This window comes from Phaenicophaeus curvirostris, chromosome Z (genome assembly GCF_032191515.1).
Source record: "Phaenicophaeus curvirostris isolate KB17595 chromosome Z, BPBGC_Pcur_1.0, whole genome shotgun sequence".
Taxonomy (NCBI): Eukaryota; Metazoa; Chordata; class Aves; order Cuculiformes; family Cuculidae; genus Phaenicophaeus; species Phaenicophaeus curvirostris.
Window position 1 is genome coordinate 24,912,946 of NC_091431.1, and position 25,104 is coordinate 24,938,049.

At 38.6% G+C, this 25,104-nt stretch overlaps 1 protein-coding gene across 9 annotated transcripts in view; it reads left to right on the forward strand.

The window, feature by feature from the left end:
* The window catches only part of NTRK2 (neurotrophic receptor tyrosine kinase 2), a 215,489-nt gene that overhangs the window by 57,030 nt on the left and 133,355 nt on the right, over positions 1-25,104 (forward strand). For 4 of the 9 annotated variants that reach the window (XM_069880272.1, XM_069880275.1, XM_069880276.1 and 1 more), the window contains exons 11-13: positions 571-670; positions 22,745-22,783; positions 23,142-23,213. In XM_069880272.1, the coding sequence (XP_069736373.1) occupies positions 571-670; positions 22,745-22,783; positions 23,142-23,213 (211 nt within the window). The remainder of the gene's footprint in view (positions 1-570; positions 671-22,744; positions 22,784-23,141; positions 23,214-25,104) is intronic. The other 5 variants (XM_069880273.1, XM_069880277.1, XM_069880279.1 and 2 more) reach the window with 2 other exon arrangements.

The following is a 25,104-nucleotide window of genomic DNA, read 5'->3' on the forward strand; positions in this document are numbered from 1 at the left end:
ACACTGTGTTAAAAACAACGAGGGATCCCAAACTGCCTTGCCTTATTTGATAACAGAATCATTGAATGGCTGAGGTTGGAAGAGACCTCTGGAAATTCTGTAGTCCAATCGCCTCTGCTTAAAGTGAAGCCAGCATGGTTGCTCACAGTTGTTTCCACTCTGGTTTTGATACCTCCAGGGATGGAGACTGCAAAGCTACTCCAGGCAATCTCCAGCAGTGTACAATCATCCTCACAGTAATTTTTTTTTCCTATGTGCTTTTCTTATGTGTTTCCTTATGACATGCCACTCTGCTGGAAGGGAAGGGGGTGATGTGTGTTCCCTCCCACCTGCCTTGAATGTGTAGGATGTTGAAAAAGTTGTTCTTAGAGGTGTCTGAATTTCTGTTCCTTGCAACACAGAAAAAAACCTCGACAAATGCCTGCTTTCTGTACTCTGTGATCTGAGCGTGAATGTTTCCTAGCTGAAATTAATATCTTTACCTAACTGGGTTAATCTGAATGTATGCTTACTGTCTTTGAAGTTCATGAGAACAAAACAATAAGATCTCTTTATGTACTCCTTTTTTAGGTGTATGTTGTAGTGGGAATTGCAGCACTGGTGTGCACTGGCTTAGTAGTAATGCTCATTATTCTGAAGTTTGGAAGACACTCTAAATTTGGGATTAAAGGTAAGCAGGGTATTTTTTTATATCTTCCAGAACTGTTTTGCATTGTATGAGCGGATACTATAGGTTTCTGCACTGAAAGCAGTCAAAATAACTAGATTAAATGCCGTCATATTTCGTGTTTTGTTTATGCATCAAGTAAGTAAGGGCAGAAGCAGATTTAGGCAGAGCATACAATTTTTGATCAAACTCTTGTACTTATCTTTGTTTGTTAAGAGAAATCCTGTTTCTCTTCTTCCTGCAAAAGAGCTCACTGGGATACTTCCTGGAGTAAAATATTACTTGAGTCAGTGTAGGTAGGAAGAAGATAGGAAACTAGATTTATTCTGATATGAGTTTTATTGCAACAATTTGATGAGAATCTATGCTGTATGTAAATGGTACTTCAAATCATACCAAAATGTCATGTTAAGGTGATAGATTCAAGGGGAAACAGTGACAAAAGCCAAAGGTAGGTTTGTGGGGGATCCTGTCATACTGGTGCTTTCTGACATGCATTTTCTTGAGCATTGGTATCTTGGGATGTAGCAGCTGGGAGAAGTGGCAAGCACTTATGTCCCTGTAGAAAGGAGAAATATCAGCACTTCCATTTATTCATTTATTTATTTTACAGCCAGATGGAGATTATGTGTAACACGGAGATACCAGCAACAACTCCATTACTGTATTATTTTACTGATAACCATTGGTCTGTCTGGTTATGTGAAATTGTATTTTAAAAAATAGAAAAATAGAAAAACACTTAAAACACTTACTGTCTAGTTGTGAAGACTAGGAGGTGCTTTGCAATATGCTAAAGGAGATGAGATTTTGTTCTTAAGATGTGTAGATGAGGGACTGTGGAGAGTGTGGTAAGTACTCTTTTGGTAGGCTTCTGTTATCCCTTCTTCTCAGCTATGCTTATGAGACAGTACCACATGGATGTGTATTTTGGTAACCCTTACTTGCTCTTGACAAGTACTCTTTTCAGAGGTATCTACTGTATGTTTTGTTTTTCTATATTATGTTTAGAGGAGAGTTCCTGCAACAAAGGAGACTAGAGCTGAACAGAAATATATTCTGTGCAAATTAGCTTGTTGGAATGGTAACCTTTTCTCTCACCTCCTTCTGATATGACAGTCTCTGCTCCTCAGCGTAGCATTAAAAGAGGACAGTAATTATGAAATATCCTGAATAGAACATAGAACCAGCAGTACAGAGCTGTGCACTTCTGGCCAAAGACTAGAAAAAACTTTCTGCAACTAAATAATAGTTCAGCGTAAATTTTATTTGTGTCTGAAGCTTTCTGAATTGCATTTAGAGAGCTGAAGTAGGAAGAAGCTAAATGAAAACAGTGATGAAAAATGTCTGATGTTAGTTCTTTCCAGCTGAATACTTGTTAGGTTTTTCAAAATTTGCATTTAGTAGTTCAATATGACATCATTGGAGGATCTATGAAGTAAACTCTGCGCTGAGAGAGAATGTGCAAAGTTGCATTTTGTGTGGTAATATATTAAGTTACCTTCCAGAAAGCTCCTTACGTGGTTGTTATTTTTTGGTATCTTCAGATACAACCTTTCTCAAAAAAATAATAGTCTTTGCTGATCAAAAGTTTGGCCTGAAGTTTGGCCTCAGTAGTTTTTTTTGCAGAACTGTCCATGTAGATCATATTCTTAAGGATGCACTTTTTGGGGAAATGACTTAATGAAATTACGAAGAGCCACCAACCTCATATATGTTGTTTATTTTATTCTTTAAATTTGGTCACTGATGGTTAGGAAGATCAGTTCACAGTTCAGGTACCCTCCTTCAAGTGCTAATCACAGGAATGGTATGTGTGGTAATGGTGAAATGTCACTGCAAGCTACAAATAATTCCTGAATGTTTCATTTGAAAGGAATGACCTGAAGTGAACCTCAAACTTCTCCAAAGTTTGCACACACACCTGAGTTTTACAGTCTAAATCTCTCCATAGTCTGGTGTCCCAGAAAAAATCTCTCCATTTATCATCATCAGTATTATTGAATTTATAGTAAGGCGATATTTAAAGACCTGAGATTAGAACACTAAATCAATATGCAATAGTCAGACTAATACTAAAATATTGCCTGCTTGGAAAAGCCTGCAGCATAAGCATATATTGAGAGTTCATAAATTAGGATAAATGACATGGGGTATCTGAGCATGGGTAAAATAAAGCAAAGGGTGAAGAGCTTTTTTTTTGCACTCTGTATTGATCAGTACAGTATTTAAAATGTCTATCTTGGAAATTCTGAATAAAAAGGTCAAGGTAGTTACCTGTGAACTCCTGGAGTCATTTGCCATTGAATTCAGTGACAACAAAATTAGTTCTGACTTAGCGTACAGACATCATATTACGGCTGGTGGTCTCATAAACAGTCTTAGTAGGGAAGTGCGAAGGAGTAAAATATCCAGACTGTCATTGAAAATACTTACCAAACAAGGTAAAAACCCCTTCTTTTCAATTACTCCCCAAAATATTAATGAAGATTTTGCATTCATAAGAAGGAACTTCCTGAGTTATAACAGGCAGAAAAGCACGAATGGTTGTGCTTCATTTTTCTATTTTCTTGTGAGAACACGGCCTGGTCACCTCAGGGATCCTGTTACTAAACATCTCCTGACCCTTCTTCACTAAGTAGTTTGGAAAATCCAAAATAATCACTCAGTAACTGGAGCAGTCCAACTGGCATTCAGTGGTATTTTTCTTGTAACTGTACATGGAAGAAGTGTTCCACTGTAAATGAGAAAATGAAATGTGTGAATAGGCAATCAACACTATGTGTTCCATTAAGAAATGTCTTTATGTAAAGGATGAAATTTTCACCCCATTTGAGTTCGCAGCAGGCATCTGCAGCTTCTTGAAGACATTGCTTTATGCCTCATATTTTTAAATGCCATTTTATCCCATGCTTTGCACAGTCATCATCTGCCCACTTCTTAGACTGTGTCCTTGTTGAGTCCTTCTGCACTTAAATAGTGCAGTCCATGGACAGTGATAACCCAGAAAGAGGTCCGAGTGGGCGATTGCATCTGAGCTGTGCTGCATCAGAGCTGACAGTACCTGGAAGCACCGCACGTGAAGAACTGTAGAGACTGTGACAAAGCTCACGTGCCCCCATTGTCTTCTTCCCATTACACTACTAAGCAGAAAAGGGTCTGGTTTTTGTAATAGGTCATCCGGGAGCCTCCAGCCTCCAGTACTTTGGCAGTACTTGTTAATGTCTAAGCTGCGTGGAAGCGTCGATCTGCTGGAGGGTAGGGAGGCTCTGCAAAGGGATCTGAACAGGCTGGACTGCTGGGCTGAGTCCAATGGCATGAGGTTTAACAAGGCCAAATGCCGGGTCCTGCACTTGGGGCACAACAACCCTGTGCAGTGCTACAGACTAGGAGAAGTCTGGCTGGAAAGATGCCCGGAGGAGAAGGACCTGGGGGTGTTGGTTGACAGTGATTGAACATGGACCAGCAGTGTGCCCAGGTGGTCAAGAAAGCCAATGGCATCTCGGCTTGGATCAGAAATGGTGTGACCAGCAGGTCCAGGGAGGTTATTCTCCCTCTGTACTCAGCACTGGTGAGACTGCACCTTGAATCCTGTGTTCAGTTCTGGGCCCTTCACCACAAGAAGGATGTTGAGGCTCTGGAGCGAGTCCAGAGAAGAGCAACAAAGCTGGTGAGGGGGCTGGAGAGCAGGTCTTATGAGGAGCGGCTGAGAGAGCTGGGGTTGTTTAGCCTGGAGAAGAGGAGGCTGAGGGGAGACCTCATTGCTCTCTATGGCTACCTGAAAGGAGGTTGTGGAGAGGAGGGTGATGGCCTCTTCTCCCAGGTGACAGGGGACAGGACAAGAGGGAATGGCCTCAGGCTCCGCCAGGGGAGGTTTAGGCTGGACATTAGGAAAAAATTTTTCACAGAAAGGGTCATTGGGCACTGGCAAAGGCTGCCCAGGGAGGTGGTTGAGTCACCTTCCCTGGAGGTGTTTAAGGCACGGGTGGACGAGGTGCTAAGGGGCATGGTTTAGTGATTGATAGGAATGGTTGGACTCGATGATCCAGTGGGTCTCTTCCAACCTGTTTGTTCTGTGATTCTGTGATTCTGTCTTATAAAGATCTGTTGCAGAGCTGTGTAAGAGTAACTTACCCTGTCTTTTGGGATCTATTCTCATTTTGTATATCTGAGGTGAGGGGACAAGTTGGGATAGTTCTTTTCATGCATTTACCTTTCCAAATTGTAGTAATAGAGTATTTTTGCAGGTAGGAGGAAAACAAAGCACTTACCACCAGTAACAAAACAAAAGCATTTTGTTTGTGATGTTTTGGGTTCTGGTTGAAGTTGGATTGCATCATACGAGGCAATTATTTTCATTCTTGCCTTGCTTCTTTTCATTCTGTCTTTTGAGCTAGGGGAAATAGCAGGTTCTGATGATTAACTTAAGGAACAGCTTTAGTACAGACTGGTCGATAATCTGTGCTAGAAAAGGCTTAAAATAGGGTTAGTAGAAAAAACAATGCTTTTTTCTGCTCTGTGGGTAAACTCTCATGTTGTGCTAGACTTTCAGACCTCCATTCATCAGAGTAACTGGTGAAACATAATTATGTTTCTCTCACTGTGTACATTTTAAACACCTTCTTCTACAGTACAGGATCTGTTCATAACAGCTTAGTGTGAAAAGCTGCTTTTCATTGCTTGAATCTGGAGGTCTGGTTTTTAGACCCTTGCAAGATGCTGCAAAATAAATGGTGGAAGCTTCAGTTAATTTCTTAAATGTTTTAATTAAGATTTGGGGGTTGCTTTTATGAAACACCTTGCCTGCTTGCTTGCTGGAGGATCCGAAAGCGCTTATGGTGGGAATTCACTGAACGATACCCAGAGAGCTCTTCCCATTTTGTGTATTTCTGAATCCATCTAACCAGTTTATGAAACTCAAAAATAATAGGTGAACTGGACTAGAGAGGGCAGGGGAAGGTTCATGGACTCCCTGAGAGGACTTGTGGAATGATAATTCTAGTCATGTTTTATTCTACCTCCTCTGTTGAAAAATAAGTGTAAATAGACAACTAGTTGTAGCATAACCAATCCGATAACACAGTTTGCAAATATTAATTTAGCAGAATGCCACTAAGCGTGAATAGAAGTATGGGGGAAAGTGATGGAAAATACATCAGTGGATAGCACTGAAATAGCATAATTCAGTTAAAAGGATGAAAACATTTTTGCTGATTCAAACTGCAGTAAATTTTAGCACAGGATTTTGCTGTTTGAGCAACAAGGCAATCTTTAGTGCTCCTTGTTTACTAGGAAAGCTGGAAGTGGATGCTTATGCTGTGGACAAGAGTATGATCACAGCTGCTTTACTGTAGATATTAATGGAGTTTTACCAAATTGAGAAAGGAGAGAGAACTCACTCCTCCCCAAAACAGCCCTTTCTGTCTTTTAAGAAATTAACAAATAGAACCTGACAGAAGCAGAGGGAAACGTATGTATACATAATCCTTTTGGAGTGAGAGGGGGTTTTCTGAATATTTATAAAAACTTTCTCTTAGTACTTTGAGCTGTATGCAGTAGTGCAAAGATAAGAGAACAAACTGAGTGTGAAATTCCCATCATACTTAGGTAGTGACAGCTATCTTCTCATGTATGTGGTCTTGGCTGTCATGCTTTGAAAGGTGCTTTCCCTTTCTTGAGTGCTCTCTCGACTACCTATCAAGTCTAAATTTTACTATGAGTGCTTAATCCCTTTTGTGGTCTTTCAGGTCTGTGCAGTTCAGGGTACAGAATTTTGTCTTTTCCCCATCAAGTAATGAGATTCTGTGTGTTGATTTAAGAAAGAAAATAGAGTCCTTTCAAGGACAAACACCTCAAAATACTACCTTTTCTTCAAGCCCTTGCTAGTTCTTTGTCATAATTTTTGAAAGCAAGTTTAAAATTTGGACTATCAGTCAGGATGCTGTGCTTTGTCACCAAAATGATTAGAAGTTATGAACACACTCATGGATTTTGCCTGCCAAAGTCATAACGGGGTATCTTCTCTTGCTTCTTGTCAGCTTTTTCTCTTAAGTGATTTCTGTAACTTTTGTGTTGGACTATGAACTTATTTGAAAACTTTAATTAAAAGCATTGGTTATTCCAACTAGAGCACACTGGTAGTCAAGGAATATTTTTCCTTCTCTGTGTGTCATTCACTATATTGTTTTTGCCTGTAAACTCTTGTTACATTTTTAGCTTTGGTCCAAAACACTTACAGGAGGGGGCGGCTACCCTTCTTCAGCTGCAACATTTTTCTCAGTTGACTTACGGTATTTTAGTTTGGGTAAGAAATACTGTGCAACTGCACGATAAAAGCCTCATTAGAGAGCAGTATTGTCATGCACAGTGCATCCATGATGACTTAATGTCTTTAACCCTCCTTTGCCCAAGTAATCATATCTACATGACTTTAAGTACAAAGCTGTCTGGGTAAGAGCGGAGTACTTTACTGTTCTGTTTGAACATGATCATTTATTGAGACTTTTGCATATTCTTTTGAATGTGAGTTTAGGGTCAGCAGGAAAAATCTTTTCTGTCTTCTTTGTCTGTAAGCATATAGCAAATGGTCATTGTATTCTGTGCTTTAATACATTTTACTTGACTCCATGGGGTAATTGCGAGGGACTTCAAAGCAAACCCTTCTTCATTCACATTGGTGAATGAAGAGTTCAGATTTGTGAGAATTTAGGTGGTTCTGTGTGGTTTGAAGTACTGATATAGGAAAAGGAAGAACTGTTCTGTTTATTATTAATGCATGTTATGTTGCTTGTAGACTAGGAGAAAAATGAAATACAGTTAGAAAATATTTAACTTCTCTTAATTCTAAACAAGTACAAAATAAAAGCTTTCTATCTAGAGCAAAGACCTGCAGTTTGACAAATATGATCTCATGTTCAAATTGGTCTGCAATAAACTTGCCATAAGGGCTTCCTGGACAATTTTGCCTTGTTTGCTAGGTACTTAAGAAGATCAGTTTGTAGCATAGGAAGATGCTTACTGCTTGACCTTCATAAAGTCACTGAAATCCTGAACTTTTTGAGTTTCCAGTTGTATTTACAGAAGTGATTTTGTGCTGTGTTGTACCTACCCAAATGCTGATTGTGTAGGCGTTGATATTTTAATGTCTCTAGAACATTTCATTATTTAGTCAATGAGCAACACATAAAAGAAGGATTAATTCATGTGAGTCAGGGTTGTAAGGTAAGATGTATAAATAAATAAATGTGCTCAAATCTGCAGTATTTTTAGTGAGTAGACATGTAAAGCCAATGATGATATTGCTCATCTGAACCACACACAAGAAGCTGTTTTTTTTGTTTGACATTGGCATTCCAGTCCTTGCAGTCATAGGAAGATTGTACAAATTGTCTGTCTCCGGTGCATCAGTTGTACAATGGGGGCAGTAATATTTACTTATCACATAAATATTTGGAAGATAGAGTTGTTAATGCTTTTACGTACTCTACTGTGAGGAAGCAAACTGCTGTAAGTGCTTCAAAGAATGAGAGTTCTGAAAGTCATTTTGTGTAAAGGGTTTTACAAAGACCTCAAAATATTTAGGCCACCTTTATCTTGTGTTCCAGTAAAGAAAAGCATTATTTTAGGGTCATGTCACCCTGTTAGAACATACTACCATTTCTAGCTTTCTGTTGTTATTAGTTGCTATAGTTCTGTGGTAGGAACAAGACAATGGATGGCATGGTCTATATATAACAAAGGATTTCGGGACACATCTCAGTTCTGAGGCGGGGGAGTTTTTATGTATGTGATGCTGTATTTGACTATCATCTCCTTTGACTGCAAAATTCAAACTCATTTGTAATGACTGAGGCAGAAGAGTAGTTATTAACTTGTTGAGAGCTTTTGATGATTCAGACAGCTATACTGATGGATTTTATTAACACAGGAAAATCATCTGAGGTTTCGTGCCCGTTGCTAGTAAAAATATATGGAAAGCAGGTGTAAACAAGTACTTGTTGTGTGGCACTTCTCCCCCCGCAACCCCCCGAAGGAGTATACAAGCAAGTAATGGGATGACGAGTGGATAGTGTGTGAAGTGAGATGAACTGGAGAACTAGGGAGATGCTTAGTAGAGTAGAGCTTAGACAAGAAATTGAAAGAGACAGGAAAGAAATGAGGCTAATAATGGATGCAGTGGAAAAGAGAAGAGCTTAAAATCATAGTTGCCAAGGCTCTGCTTTGATATGGGCTGAGGTTCACAGGAATACACAGGTCCTAGGTCAAGGTAGTGAGAGAGAAGAGAGGAGTCAGTATTAGAGATGTGAACTGCAGAAAACAAGCCTCATGTTCAGTCTACATACACATTTGCTTCACAAGTCTTTGTTTTACAGAGCCTAGAGTTTCTCTTTTAGTTTCATATAAACAAAGGATGACCATTTATCTGCTTTTATATGAACTTTTGTCTATATGCAGGTCATGCTGTTTTAGGAGGTCATTAGTTTGTGAGGGCAAAGTGTGGCTTAGTCCATGGAGAATTTTGGAGAGAAATTATATTGGATATGGGAGGAAATAGGATCAAGAAAGGAATGGGAGGTGGGAGAGAAGTGGGTTGTAATAATTGAATGTTTATCTATAATCAGAGTGGGATCAGGCAGAAAGGTTGGAAAGAGTATTAACATATGGGAAGTGAATGTGAAGAAAGAAAAGAAGCAAAGAATAGCAAAGCCAGTCTATGCTATCTATGTATTTGTTTTTGAGTGGCTCCAGTTCTCCAGTGCTTTAAGCACCCTTTATTACCAAGTATATATGTGGTTGGGAGTGAGCACCATTTGAGGAAATGTTTAGTCTAGATGATGCTGGAAAACAATGCTAAAACCCATTTTTTAAACAACGTAGCTGGGAACATGAACAGTAGATAATGTTTCCATGGTAGACTTGAGGTTCATTTATGATCTCCAACTAGGAAAAAAGCTAATATGGAGGGGGCTGCTAGCAGAGTCCCTATTAGAGGTTGCTCCTGGAGGCTGATTCCAGGCTCCTGAAAGGTTACAGTACTCTGCATGCTATTTACAGTACAGTGACATCTTTTCAGGGAAATTATTTGCTTCATGTATGTGAGTCTCAGTTCAATACCACCATGGGACATTACAGGTGCATGTTGCTTAGGACTTTGCTCCACTCCTTTTACAATACCTGTAGGATTTTATGTGCATTTCCTTCCATTTGTGTTCTTCAGCTTTCAAAGACTTATGTAGGATTCCTCCTGTGATTGAACTGAACTGATTCCTGTTAACAGTTCTGAGGTTTGAATATTTTTTTTTCCTTTAAGCTTGGGACAAAAGCTTTTCTTACCCTGAATAGTAGGTAATACAATTACTCTTCTTCATAAAGTTCTGCTTTTAAATGCCTGGCCATGTTAACAACTTATGAATTCTGTTAGCAGATGCTGAGATCTCAGTACAGTTGGAGTGCCCTTTTTTTTTTTATTTCATTCCTGTAAAAGCATTCAGTATTGACTTTTGCTCAACAGGGGAATATTCAGCCTGGGCTCAGAACCTGGCTGGCACTGTGCTGTAGCTCTCCTCACAGCTATTGCCATTCTGTTCCCTGCAGTGGAGCTGTGTTATTTGAAGTAAAGAAAAAAAAAAGTAGCATGGACAGAATCACAACAAATGAAGATTCACTTAAGTATCTTCCAGGCAAACGTGTGTATATAAAAAAGACCCACAAACAAAAACTGCTCCAGATTGTATGTAATTTTTAAAGTTTTCTGATGCGTATTTGAACTTTCCCCAGGTCAGGAAGGCTGCTTGTTCTTTCTGGTGTGATTTTGCAGAAACACACAGAAATAGCCTTTTATCAACATTTTCCTTTAATGCGTCTGAAGATGCCTTTGTTTTGTTTGTATGGTCTCATGGCATTACACTCTTTGGAGCTAAATGTTTGGAAGACACATTAAGAATAGATTTTGCCAGGTTCAGGGCTATTTTTCTTGCAGAATGAACAAGAAGTGCTGCAAAGCCATTGTTGTAGCAATACTGTTGTTTCTTAGGAATAAATGAGGAAGTACAAAAGCTCACAGGAATTAAGAAAATTTAAAACAAGAGGTAGCCAAGCTGCTTGAATGTCTAGTATAAAGAACAGTTTAGGTTTTATTTCAGTTCTGGGCAAAAGTTTAAATAAGATTGTTTTATTTGAATGAATGAATCCTTTTTATATCTCTTTTTCAGGCATGTTCAACATCTGTGTATTAGCTGTTCATGCAGTCCCACCGCTGCATCTTGTGAATTCCCCAAGCTATTTAATTTGTGGGTAGCCAAACATACCTTTTCTGAGTGACTCATAGCTGTTCTTAATTGTTCGTTTCATGGAGATATTGTACCTCCCCAGTTCTTCTTCACCGATGTGCTATTCGTGTGCCTCTCTGCCTTACAGTGACTACTATTTTAGCCTTTCACATTTACTTACTTAAACCATTAGGGCTTTATTCAGTCCTCAGTCCTGGATGATAATCCAGTGCAAGGATCAGAATAATATTTTATAAATAATGTTTTTTTTTCCCCATAAATGAGTGGTGATGTGAAATGGGAAAGGTCTTTTCTGTTTTGAAGTAGCTTTTTGTGCTGGTCTCAAAGCCCATTTTCTTCTAACATCCATTCTGTATCCTACATAAAAATCAGTATTGTTTTTTTAAACAAGAGTCTCTCATTCTCTCTCTCTCTTTTTTTTTTTTTTTTTTTTGTCCTGTGCCCTATTTTGTCCCATTTAATGAAACCAGGAAGAACTGATGGCTCTTCCAGTATGGAAGTAGAAACCAGATCTAGCTAAATGAGATCAGTCTTATTTCTTTGAGACTTTTTTTGAAAAAATAAGGCAGAGATCTTGCTGGTTTGTTCTGTTTGATTTTTTGGAACTTCTTAAAAAAGATGGTGGAGTAGAAGCAATATAACAAGGTCCTTTATAATAAAGGAAAATGGACAAACAGTTTAGTAGCTATTATTTATTCTGGGTTAGTTTTATTCTTAGCAGTAAAGGTGAACGCCACTGTTTCTTCAGCTGCCCAGTGCAGCTGAATGCCCTGGAGCACAAAGTAGAGTAATGCAAACATGGAAGAAGTATTTCTAAAAAGTCCTTCCTATGTCCCTGATAGATGACTAAGTATTTGTTGTGAAGCTTTACTCCATGAGAACTCAGACCTTTTCCTTTAGATCCATTTTGGATTTTAAATGCATTGTCCTTAAGTAGCAACAGGAGGGAAGGGCAAAATCTCGGGGCTGCCAACAGCTCCTCCACGGAGAGTGCACAGAAGCATCTGCAGCTAGAGGTGTTCTTTAGTAACCCTTGCCAGGAGTGCCTGTGTTATTGGATTTGCCTCCACATTTGACAGGGCCCCAATGTGGAGACATGTCCTGTGTGTCATTGTAAAGTAGGAGAAATTTGGTCTTGGTTAGAAAATGTGAGTAATTAAAACTTTAAGATAAGCACTCTTTAAAAATCTGTGAATTGAATTACAATAACCCTTTGTTTCAGCTGGAAGCATCTGGGGACAGGAGCTAGTGATAGGCATGGTTGGACTCGATGATCCGATGGGTCTCTTCCAACATGGTTATTCTATGATTCTATGAAACGTTTGTTACCAAAGGGCCTTCAAGAAAGGTTTGCAGTCTAATCTGCCCATGTTTATACCCTTTCAAAAAGTTTTATATCTGTGATTTCTAGGAATAGGCAGTAGCAGAAATGTACCTCACAGAAATATTCCTTTTTCCACAATAGTGTCTGAAGCAGAATTTCTTGATATCCCTTAATTCTTTTGTAAAGGGCCAATGCAGAGTTCCCTCCCACAACCTCTAGAGCTGCACTGTTATCTGTCCTTTTCCTGTGGCATGTGGGGATATGTGCTGAGAGCAGACCATGTTTTAGGGCTTCATCTGGCTTTAGTGCAGTTGCTCAATTGTTCAGTGTCTCTCACACTCTTACCTGCTTGAACGTCAAATCAAAACCAGCAGTGAAATTCTGTGTTTGTGGCTAAATATTTCTGCCCTTTGCAGTCCTCTTGAAGTTTTCCTGTGAACTCTCACAACCGTCAGCCACTTTAGAGAGCAGTAGATAGTCTCTTCTGCTAAATTTCTCATTTTCTGTGCTTCTAAGTGTTAGCTTGCCAGCAAGGCAGGTATTGTAACTACTTCTCATAGGGCCTGAAGCATGTGCATTGCAGCTGCTCTTGCAATGGTGTCTCCCTGCGTGATGTAGGCAAACATTAATGCAGGCTGTTCTGCTGCCAACAGAAGAAGTCATGCAACCTGCCAGTGGCACAGTAAAGCCCAGGTGCCCTATAGGTGCAGGTTGTGAGCCAGTTGAATGACACAGGGCTTGTTCCCTGCCGGGAGGCTCAGAGTTTGAGTAATACAGCTAGTAAGCATGAAGGCATCATGTCTGGCATGTGAAATCTTTGAGCTGCAAAGGTATTCTGGGTATGTGTGATCATGTGCTTGCTCTGTGGTTACATGATCTCATGGGCAGATACTTTTGACCTGTACCAGAGGCAGGGCAATAGGCATTTATTTCATTGGACATAAATGGCTACTCTTGTGTTCTATATCTGCTGAGCACAGGAAGACTGGTGAGACAGAGAATTTCCTTCTCTTTATCTTGTAAGCACCCCATTGCTTTATAGAAGAGTATAAAATAAGTACATGTGGCTTTATTTTAGCAAAGTAATAGTTTGGAATTTCTTGTAGTGATTTCATGTGCAATTCACTAGATAATCTAGCATAAGTGCAGAGGAGCCGGGGCAAACATCCTTCCTTTCACTCTTTCACAAAGCAGCCTGTGCCTGGGTCTTGCACATGGCATATGCTGCGGACCATTGGCATGGAAAAGAAAAGCATGACAGCAAACCAACAGAGAAACCAAGGAGTGATTATGACTTCAGGCTGTTGGACTATACTGTGCTGAGGCCATGGAGGAACTCTTATGGAGAGAGAGTTTGAACTCCTGCTTTTGTCTTTGGTGCATTTGAACCATTCCTGAGGTCAAGTCTGTGTGTTCCTGCAGGGACTAGAATCATCTGCCCTGTTGTGTGGTTCAGGCTCAAATATATCAAATTTGAGTGGTGAGGAGTTGCTCTCCTTGGGAGAAGGATGAAATTGTCTTATTCTGCCTTCCTGTACCTTCCTTCTACAGGAACAATCCAGCACAGTGCTGGTGTTGCCTGTGGCAGCTCCAGGCTGACAATCATACTCTTGTGGTGCCAAAAGGAGAGGAATTCCTACCATGTATTTGCAGTGTTTATGCAGTTGGCTGTGACCCATCTGTGTACTTTGAAAAATGCCACAATAGACATTCACGATTAATCACGATGACATCACCTAGCATTTAAGTGCTTAGGTACTGAAGTAATGGTAACTTTCACAAACTTTGACTTGCTCTCAGTAGCCAGGGCAACATTTTTGCCATGTACTAGCTATTTTTCTACAAATGGACACTTTGATTGCATGAAGTGTAAAGCTGAGTGCTAGTCTCACTGACCACTACCTGTACAAAAAGAGTGTTTGTGTGTGCTGTTGTGTACACCAGCTGGCTTTGGAACAGTGATCTTGCTGCTGAGCTCCCATTCCTTGTTCACACACAATTAATACATGTCATTTATTGCTTGCCTTTAAAGAACAGGGCACAGAGCTTCTGAGATTTTTCCAGTGCCTGTTCCAGCTGTCCCAACTCCCAAGTTTACTTAAATTTTAATTAGATACTTCAGAGTTAGCTAGCTAGATACCCTGTCTTTTTCCAGCTCATTCCATTGCAGTTACTACTGATAATCTTTCTGCATTCAGGATAGTGAGCAATATTATGGAAACACTTTAAGTAAAATGTTTTCTTTCAGTTCAACTTGGTCACCAGTTTGTTTTACTTTAGTGAGAGAGGGGAAAAAAAGAACCTCAGCTACAGTGGAGACTTCAGAATCCAAAGTTTATTACTGTTACCTTGTCAAAGAGCTTTCTTAATGTTAAAAACTGAGGTAGAGTTCTTGCTAAGTGGCAGATTTTGGAAAGGGGAGGAGCAAGTAGGCTGCACAGAATGGATCATTGGTGTCTTGAGATGTTGGTATGCTGATGGCATCTTTCACTGAAAAAAAAAGTCAGTGAGCCTGACTGTTCTATACACAATGGCCCCTTTATACCATTCTGCAAGTAAATGGGTGTAGATGGGAATTAGACTCATATATATTGATGGGGTTAGCATTTCTTTGGGGAGAGATACGCAGCAGGGAGAGGCCCTGCGGTTGCCCGTGTCAGATTCCATGTACATCTAGGAAAGTATTTTCGTAGTCGTATGGGAAACTAAATCCTTCCAGAGAATACGTGGAACCTAATCTTGGCCTATAGTTCCTCAATTAACCTTGGCACTGTAACATAGTGGGCTCTGGATGAGGGAGACATCTTAGAATGGTTCTTAAATAGCTTCTTAAATAGAGAATGAAATATTAGTGCTTTGCTGGAATACTGCAGGCCTTAGTAAAAGCTAATAGGAAAGAGCTCAGCTAATAGTCTCTCCTGAAACTTCTCTGATAATATATGGACCAGGACCAATTCTCCTAGATGAGTCTTAGTTAAAAGAAGTTTTAAGAAGAAGAAGGAGTTTAAGGAACTGAAATTTCAAAGGGTGCCCATAGCTGTGCCTCATGTACATGACCGCATTGGTGGCTGTGTGTGGAAAGCACAAAATGTACAGTAAAAACTATTTTTTGATGCCAGTAAGAAACGTGCCTGTATCTAGTGTTAAGGAATGAACACAGGTTGTAGCCTGAACTGATGAATCCTTTTTACACAGAGGGGTTCATGTACTTTCGTGTTCATACATGTTTATGCATTTGTGGTTTAGTGTATAGCCTGTCAGCTACAGACAGGTAAATATCTTCCAAAATAATTGTCTGCTTTGTTTAACAGAACTTAATGGCACTTGTGTATTTTTATTTGTCTAGTATAGTCATAGTTCAGTCACTTAAAAACCAAATATACCAATTTTTTAAATACTTCATGGCTTCACTGCTTATGATTCACCTTTTGAAATGCGATTGTAGCTCTGACACATTTCTGTTGTTTAGTATGCAAAATATGTCTAAAATTTTAAAGATGGAAAAATAAGAAAAGTGAATTTTGCATGATATTGCATGATGCCTGCAGCCAGACTGAACAGATTCAGTTTTCCTTTTCTGCAAAATAGTATTTTGTAGTTTGCTGTGTAGATTTTAATCTACCTTCAGCGATACTGCCAGTGGTAGTACAGGTTGTTGGAGATCCCTTGTACTAGCATCATCTTGACTGCTACCTTGTGAAGAAAATTACATTTTCTTTTCTTCTTTGTCAGGCTGTCTTTAAGGAATTAAAGGATCGTCTTGTAAAGAAGTGTAGTGTCTGGCAGTTTGGATTGAAGAAATAACTCTGAAGCATGAGTCATGCAGACCTCTTAGACAGAAGGTGAATGATGTGTTACATAAAGGTAATAGGAAATACAGTCATGGGTCAGGACTACACTGAGTAAGGCCTTGGATGCAGAGCAGGGAGGTCATAGCTGGAGGGCTGGTAGTAGTCCAAGATCAGGTTAACCTCTTGCAATTCATTCAGTGAGCTCAATGAGAAATACAGGTAACAGTTCAAAGCTTGCCTTCATTATGGGTGAAGTTAAGCTAAGTAAGAAGTGATAGAGAAGGTTGAAAAGGGGTGAAAAAAGAGGTGAGGGAAACTAGGAGGAGAGATCTTCCAGTCCAGGTGAGAAGACTATAACTGATGAGCAGGTAGGGAATTTCTTTAACTGTGATGGAGAAAATGGAAAAGATTGTATTCTAGTTAAGGAAAACATTATCATAGGACTAAGGGAAAGAAGTTAATTATCGCAAAAATCACACCCTTTTCCAGTTTTGTGCTGGAAGGATTGGCTGAATTCTGAGTAGAAAGAGGAGAACGGGAGTGGATTAAGAGAGGAGCATTATGATGAGGAAGGTGGCAGTAACTTCTGTAAGTTGCAAGGATAAGAGAAAGAGGGATAGTGTGATTTATTTTCCATCTGAGAGAGATCCCAGCATGGCTTTTGAAAAGATGTTCCCTGGTGTCATGGAAAGGAGAACAAAAATCAGTGGGAAAGTGAATGAAGAAAGGAATGAATGGCAACTCTATTTGATGAGAGCAATAGAAAAGGCAGTGAAGGGCGAGGATTGAGAGAGCCATGCAAAGTATCATCTCTGACAGACTGTTACGAAGTGAGACAAAGGCCAATTAACGTGTCCCAGAACAAGAGTGTAAGAGTTTGTTCTAGGATGGGACAGTATTGGGAGTGAATCCTTTACAGGTTTCTTGCAAAGGTTGCCAGACATAGTCCATTTGATATAACTAGGGCCAGGAGATGCTCTGAGTTCTCTAACAGTAGAGTGAAAGCTTGGGAAGCCAGCTTTTCTCTCCTCTCTAGCTGCTGCTGACCTGAAGTCAAGCTCTTGCAGTCAGTGGGACTGTATGGTTGTAAGGCTGCTTTGTTAGTGTGCACTTGGAAAGCAGAAGGCGTGTATGTTTCAAAGTAGTATCATGGGACTGGAGGAAGAAATCTGTACTTCTGTTGTGAGAGATGTCCTGGTGCTCAGCTAATAATGGTGTCCTTCACTCAGTTGTCTTTTCTGGTTCCTCTCAATGAGTCCGCATAGTTATGAATTCCAGTGCACCCTTTTAAGAAAACAGAGCAAAATGGAAAAAATTAAAATATTTAAATTTCAGCTTGGCATGAACCAAGGCCAAACCAGTGGCTCTGAATATCAGGCAGCCAGGGCCAAGAAATGTGCTTCTTTTGGAACACCTACAGGATCAAAAAGGCAGGGAGATGAGAAACCTTATTTTGCAAAGCTCTGTACAATGGCACTTAGCCTGGCCCTTAATTAAGACACCTCTGCTAGCAGAAGTTTACTTAATCTGACCTGTGTGATTAAGATGCGGTCACAAGATTGGATGTAAATGCATCAAAGAATACAGTAACAAGCATCAGTCAGACTTTTTCTGAATATTTCAAGTAATATATTGAATTTCAGTATGTGTGCTATGTACAATTAAAATATTTAATGCAAAAAAATGAGGCCTCTGCCACCCACCATGTGTGAATAATTGTGTACATAGAAGCAGCTGATTAGAACTGTGGATCAGTTCTGTTAAATCAGAAGCATGGCTAGTTGTGTGGTGGTGATGGGTGCTGCAGGGTTCAGCCAGCAGTGAGAGCAAACCTTTTTGTCATAGCATGGCTGCTGCGTCCTATTGCTTTTTCAGCACTGGAAACACCACTAATGGAAATAGGAGCTCCCAGTCAGTGCAGAGGAAGCACTGTGATAGATTGCACAGATACTACATTTGTAGTATGTATGAAAGAGGAGAATTTTGCCCTTGGCCTTTTATAAAAATCATTGCAAGTCTGCTCTGATGTTAAGTGGCTTGTTGTTGTTTTAGCCAAGATAGTTAACTTTACTTACAAAGCAATGTTCCACTTATATCCCTCCGTGGTTTTGTACAAAGTCTGTGAAAGAGCCATGGGACTGAACACAACTACATAAGCAAAAGTGGGAAGGTTTCTAATTCTTTAAAATGTAAAAAGATATTTAATTATGGTCTTTTCAATTGCAATATTCTTTTTCTGGTTTTGTCAGAAAAAAAATAATACATAGGTCTTATACACCTTTGGAAATAACATTTAGATATTGTTCAGGTTATGGCCCTGAAACACCTCATTGTTCATTGCTTTTATCTTATGGAACAGGCAATGATACAGTGAAAATGTAAACTGAGCAATAAAATTATGAATTATTCTTTTCTTTCTGTGAATTATTCTTCTCTTTCATGTGTGCCTTGTGATTCCTGATGTAAAGCTGTCTGTCATCAGATTCTTGCTAAACTTACTGTGTGGTCAGATTACAGTTTTGGACTAATACCGAAGACTCATTTGCTTTTTGCTTTATTGTAGTGTAGGTTTGCACGTGTTCCTTCATGAGTAGTCTGTCACTGTAATTCACAGCTCATCTATTTCTCTCTTACATAAATGATTTGTCATTGCCCAGCTCACTTGTTCCTTATGTATGATATTTTAATCTTTTTTGATATTTTTTTCACTAGCATACCAAAATGTAAATTTCCATGGTGAGAAGAACTGTTGTATTTCAGAATTTAGGGCAAATCTTGTTTTGAGTGTGGTTTTGCAGTGTGGATTTTTTTAATATGCTTTATGTAAGATAATAGTTAGCATTTTATTTCATGACATTAATTCAGTAATCATTAAGCATAGAAGCAGCACTGTTACTCTAGTGGTTTTTTGTATCCTATTACTATAGAAGGTACTGAATTTAGTTCCAGTAGTAGTAATTCTTGCCTTCATCAATATTACCATTTTGTCCTTGAAAAAGGGAGTATTTCTAAGGAAGATTTCTAGTCTCTAGACAGTGGAAATATTGCTAATTAAACAGGCAATGGAATGGAAAGCAATTGCCTGGATATTCTGAAAATAGCAAGCTTGCTACACATGTGAACTCTTTGTCTTTGACAACACTGAGCAGATAATTTGTACAGATACAACCTACGGACCTCTGCCAATGCACTGTTGCGTAGTAGTGGGGACAGAAGTTGTTGCATTTATTCCTTCCTGTAGTGAACTGTAAACAGAAAAAACTTCTTGTATTTGCATCTTGTTGGTATACCTTTCTATGCTGAGCAGCGTCTGTCGGAGAGAAAGTGTCTACAGTTAATGATCATTTGGCCGTTTGATGGTTTTCTTCAAGTTCTCTTGGTTTGATTCCATTTTTTAAAAAAACCTTAGCTTAATAATTTTCCAGTCTTTTAACATGGTTGGTTTGTTTAACAACAGCATTTTGAAATCAGAAAAAGACTTCTATAACCTAAATTATTGCTTTTTTGTAGACAAGCATTAGTAATTAGGGAATGATTTTCAGGACTACTAGATGAGCCAAGACTGAAGGAGGCTTTCTTTGTGTTGCAGTAAGTAGCACAGCAGCTATACCTACCTGCAGAATGCTATTGGAGACAAATTTGTAGGAAAGGAGACTTTAGAAGAAAAACTGAAGAATGTATTGAGAAGGGAAGACTCTTTAAAAAGGAGGATATAGTGAAATGTAAGATAAATGAATAGAAAATTATCATAAACCTTTGTATGTCTCATCTGATGGTTGACTTCCTTCTCTCCATCTATACTTCTATATTTCTTTGGTGATAATCAACACAAAACAGCAGTTATTTGGATCTCCTCTAGCATAGAAATTATAGCTTCACACATAATTTTATTTCATTAAATTCTATGAAGAGCTTCTTTTTTTTGTTAAAAAAAGAGTCTTCTCATTCTTTAGGGCCAAATGGATATTCCTGATAGAGAATATGCTCAGAGGCCTCTCAGCCCTAGAAAAGAGCTGAAGACTGAAAAATCATATTCTGTATCAGTGGGCACTTACAAGTGGGTACTGTGCCTAGGTGGTGGCACGGGTAATCAATAGCCTTTTTCAGTTGCTCATGGTAATGACTATAGTATATCTAAACCACACATATATATGTATATTTAAAGATGTATCACATGTATGTGGTCATGTATTACATAGTCTAAAGTATACAAAAATTGGCACCTTTGTTTTGTTGCCTAAAGCTACTTTGTGTTTCTTGAATGAAGTTGCAGGTTTTTTTCCATAAATACTTTGTAAATGTGCTGGTTTTGAGCAAGCCTGAAGAAAGGTCCACTTGGATATGTAAAAACTGGGAGTTAGGAGCATGCCCTTGGAGCTCATTAATGATTCAGAGTGGTCGATTTCAGTTTCCCCTCCTTCCTTTCACAAGGCAAAATCCAATCAATATTTTTCTTTCAAGGTCACAACTGCTGCTTGGTCTCTCTCCTTCTCACAGCCCTTGTCCAACCATATGAGTGTTTCGGAGGATTTAATTACTAGTTTAATTGAGGCTGTCATCAATAACTCCTAGGATAGTCAGGTTCAGAGAGTCATGTTATTGTAGGAGAGCACTCTTCCCTGATCCACGTACAAGGATGCTGTGCTCATGAATATCTTTGTGTCAATCATTAAAGGGGCTTTTCTTCTCCCTTTCTATCCTCAGTAGTGCTGTGGTTGCATTATGGACAGGAAAGCTGTGAAACAGTGGTATAGCATGTCTCTGGTATTTGATTTTGCAAGATTTATAAAATATAGTTGAGTTTGAGAAAATTAAGTTGTGAGGGAAAGGATATTTACCTTGCATAGGTGATGATACTTCTTAATATGTTTTTGCAATTTGTTTTCCAGAAGTGAAAGTGAAAGGTGTATTTGAAATAATATTAGCAGGAGGGTTGTGTACATTTTTTTTGGTACGCTTTTTCATGCATTTTTTTTCCTTTGTTTAAAAATCAGTTCAGTGTAGACTAAGTAAACTTGTTACATTCTCAATAATTAACCTCACTTACTAAAATTATATTTTAAATCCTGAGGGAGGGATACCAGATTTGGTATTTTAATTGCAGGAAAGGAAACAGTGTTCCCCTAATGGGGGTGGAAACCTTTGTCCCTGTAAAATAGCTTTCCTGTTTTGAGAAATATCATGAAGAGTCAGTCACAAATACAGAAGAATATCTTAATATCTTTTGTGTGGAGTCCTGGTAGAGTATTCTCTCAGCCAAGCATTTTCTTTCTTAATAGGTTGCTAAAATATACCTTTGATACTTTGTCAAGAGGCAAGCAAAGCTGCCTGTCCTTACTTATATGTTGCAGTTTTCACATAGATGTTGTATTGTGGAACAGAATCTGCTTTTTGAAATTTAAATTCTATAATTTAAAAGTGATGTTTAAGATCTGTTCACTTGAGTAGAATGAGCTGAATATATTTGTAGGAGCTAAAAAAAGTTGGTCTGGTGTAATTTTATGTTGCCTGAAAAATAACAAATAAAACTTAAAGCATCATCTCATCCTTACCCTGCTTTTTAGGAAAATCAGGGTGAAGTTTTGAAGTCGTGACAGAATTCAGAGTTATCATAATAATTTCAGGAGTGAGCTCCTGGAGATCGGCTTTACTGTAGCCTATTATGAGCACAGTTAATCATGTTTGTTGAACATGATGGAACGAAATTTGCTGTGGGTCATAATCCCTAATCAGTCAAAGAATGTCCACAGTTCACTTTCCTTCTTCTATTGACATCATAGTTAATATGGTTCAAATCAGCTTTACATATACTTTATTGATTTTATGCTGTTCATAAAATGCTAGTAATAGAAAATCTATTTCTATTGCCTTTTTGTGGGGGACTTGTACCTTAATGTTAATATAATTTCCAAGGAAAAAGCTGTTCAGTGACTCATATGAAATATGTTGGAGGAAATTTGTATATATAAATGTGCAGCTACACAAGTTTTTGAGCAATATAATTTAAGTAGATTATCCCTGCCATTTGGCTGGGATTTGCTTTTATGTTTTTTTCATTTTAAGTCATTTGTCCCTGCATTGAATTCATAATGTATGTCCAGGTCTGCTGCCCACAGATCTGCTATCTTTGCAAGTGAAGCTCAGTTTTTCACGTTGCAAAGAATATTTATCACTGATATTTGAAAACTCAGGACACAGAGACTTGAACTTGCAAATCTTCTGTTTACGTTCATTGTGATGCCTCATGCTGAACTACCTTGGACTAGAACAGGAGGAGATGTGGAAACCTGTTGTTCTGCTACATTGGCACCTCCTTCTGTACAGGAAGCAGTGAGGCAACACAGGCGGCTCTGGCACAACAGATAGCAACCTGCAGAACCTTTAGGTGGTGCATGTTGATTAGAGGTTCATTTCAGTACTGGGAGTAGGGAGTAGGGCCAGTTGCTGAACAAGATATTTTGATGTTAGGATTTCTGAAGATTCTTTAGTGTAGTGAATTACTGACTTGGCTGTAAATTATTCAGTTTTTTATCTGCATGTGATCCCCCAAAAAAGTGAAAGTCGCAGACAAAAATCCATAAGCACAGAGCACAAAATTGCTCCATGCAGTGTGACTAAGTATTGACCTTTGACTACAGTGGAGGCTATCTGTAGATTCACTTTGTCTTTGTAGGCCGAGGATACACACCAAGAAGAATTTGGCCGGTGACTGGTGAATATCTCCTCACTGCTTATCATGAAACATGATATGATTTTTTCATAAATATTTTTAAGCCATGGATATTTTTATAACTCTGAAACACATGTACAAGCAGTATTTGGTAAGAGTCCAGTCAAAACAAAAAAATCAGTTAATAGTGATAGCTGTCCTAATGGTACAGATTGTTAACTGTGAAAAATGTGAACTGAGAACAGTTTTAAAGTATCACAATGGATGGTTCTTCCCCTGCTGGGTAGGATGGAGAGAAAAGCAATTGGTAAAGGAATATAAATATAAAAAAGAGAGTAGAATTCACAATTGCAAACCAAACCCTTGACACTTGCAATAATGGTAATGCATTCCATTCCAGTTCATGGTGAAGTAAAAGGAGTTGGTCTGGTAGATCAAATATGGCTTTCATTGCAAGACTGCGACAATGAAGGTGAGATGATAAAGCTATTCAGACTCCTAACCTATAAAAAGCAAAGACTGTATTGTTTTTAATTGTAACTGAATTTACAGAATTATTTAGTCTTAGAACATATGTAATTATAAAATACTTAATTTGTCTTAAGTTTTATTTATGGGATGTATCTTATCCTATTATGTATATGAATATGTACATCTATACATACATTTTTCATTGAAAAACATATATCCAGTCAAAAATGTGAATAATTAATAATACATGGTAGGTTCCCTTAGGAATCTGGGAAGTTATTTGTTTGGTAAATGTCAGGGCTTTGAAGAGGACTTGAAAGGGATTTTATTCTATTGAAATATTTGATAAATTGGATTGATTAAGTAACAGTGTGAGAATGTAACTTGCTGTCTTGTTTTGCTCATTGCAAATACATTGTGTAGCAGTTGGTAAGAATACATTTGGTGGAAGCAAACCTAGCTGTACATACAGGGAAAGATACCAAATATCATGTTTAGATGAATGTCTGTAGATAAGTGGGTTTTGTCTTTTTTTGCTCTTTCTTTTAAATTTGCTAACAAGTTTTCAATCATCATCTTATTTTCCAGTCCAGACGAGTGAAATCACAAAAGGTCTCAAGTACCTGCTAATACATTTTTCAGCTAGAATGTCAGAAAACTGCTTTCTTGTCCATCAGTATTGATTCATGGCACCAAGCCTATATAATCAGAACTGGCCAAATACCAGGCTTTTGTGTTCTACATTAACAAAATTGGTGCAATTATTTTGAAAATTATTTAACCAGTTGCAGTACTACCATGCGTTTCATGTAACTGACTCATCTCTTCCGTTGTGCTTCAAGTAATCAGAAACAACTCAATTCTGTATTATCTGTTAAGTGGTCTCCCTGGAGAGTAGGCATAGTGTGTGGTTTGCATGTACTATTTAATTACACTCAGTTCTGGGGCAAACCACAGCAGTGTTTGAGGCTACCAATAAACCATCAAAGCAAATGGGGCTAGGGCATGTTCTCTGGCCAGCAGGGAAAGGCATAGATCATGCTCATATGTTTAAAACTCTCTTTTCCCTCATCCTTCAAATAGGACAGCCTCATAAATACTGTATATTGCAGATGGTTCCTAACCCATGATGTCCTTTAAACTGTGCTGGGATATTGTCTGGAAGGGTGATACTTATGTTATATAAATTAAATAATTGTTTATAAAAAAAAAGATACACCTTTGCACAAGCCTAGATTAATGGCTTTTTTTTTTATTTGCTGGCAAAAATGTACCCTGAGCCTCTTTGTCTTTGAAATCTTTAGCTTAGTAGGTGGGCCTGGAAGCAACTAGCCTTGTACCTCCCATTTACACTAAAAAGTTTTTGGCTTGTTAACTACTGTTTGGATCTTGTATGTCTGTTCCATGTCTGAATTCACATGACTATTCAAGCTCTAGTTTCCAGCAGCCTACTTCCAAATATGTCTGAGTTTATTTTCTGAAATGAAGTTGAGGAGGTGGGAATGAGCTAGGAACCCCATCTTATGAAAGGAAGGCAGGTGTAAGCCCTATTGCTGATTCCTTCTGCAGTTGTAGTAGGACAGGTGGAGAGCACCACCCTGGCTAATGCTGGCCTAAGCAATTGCTGGGTTCCAGGTACTCTTGACTTAGAATTGTTGCAGGCTGGGACCTGCTTGAAGCCCAAAAGTAGGCAATCATTCTGTTTGCCTGCTCAAAGAAGAGCAAGGCATATTGGTTTCATAGAATCATAGAATCATAGAATAAGCAAAAGACAGGTGGATTTGGCTATGAAGACTGAGGACTCTGGATTTCTTAAACAGTGTCTTAAGGGAATTGTCATCGAGTAAAGCATCAGTCTCTCTTCTTTCAGAAGAAATATATGTTGTTTCAAA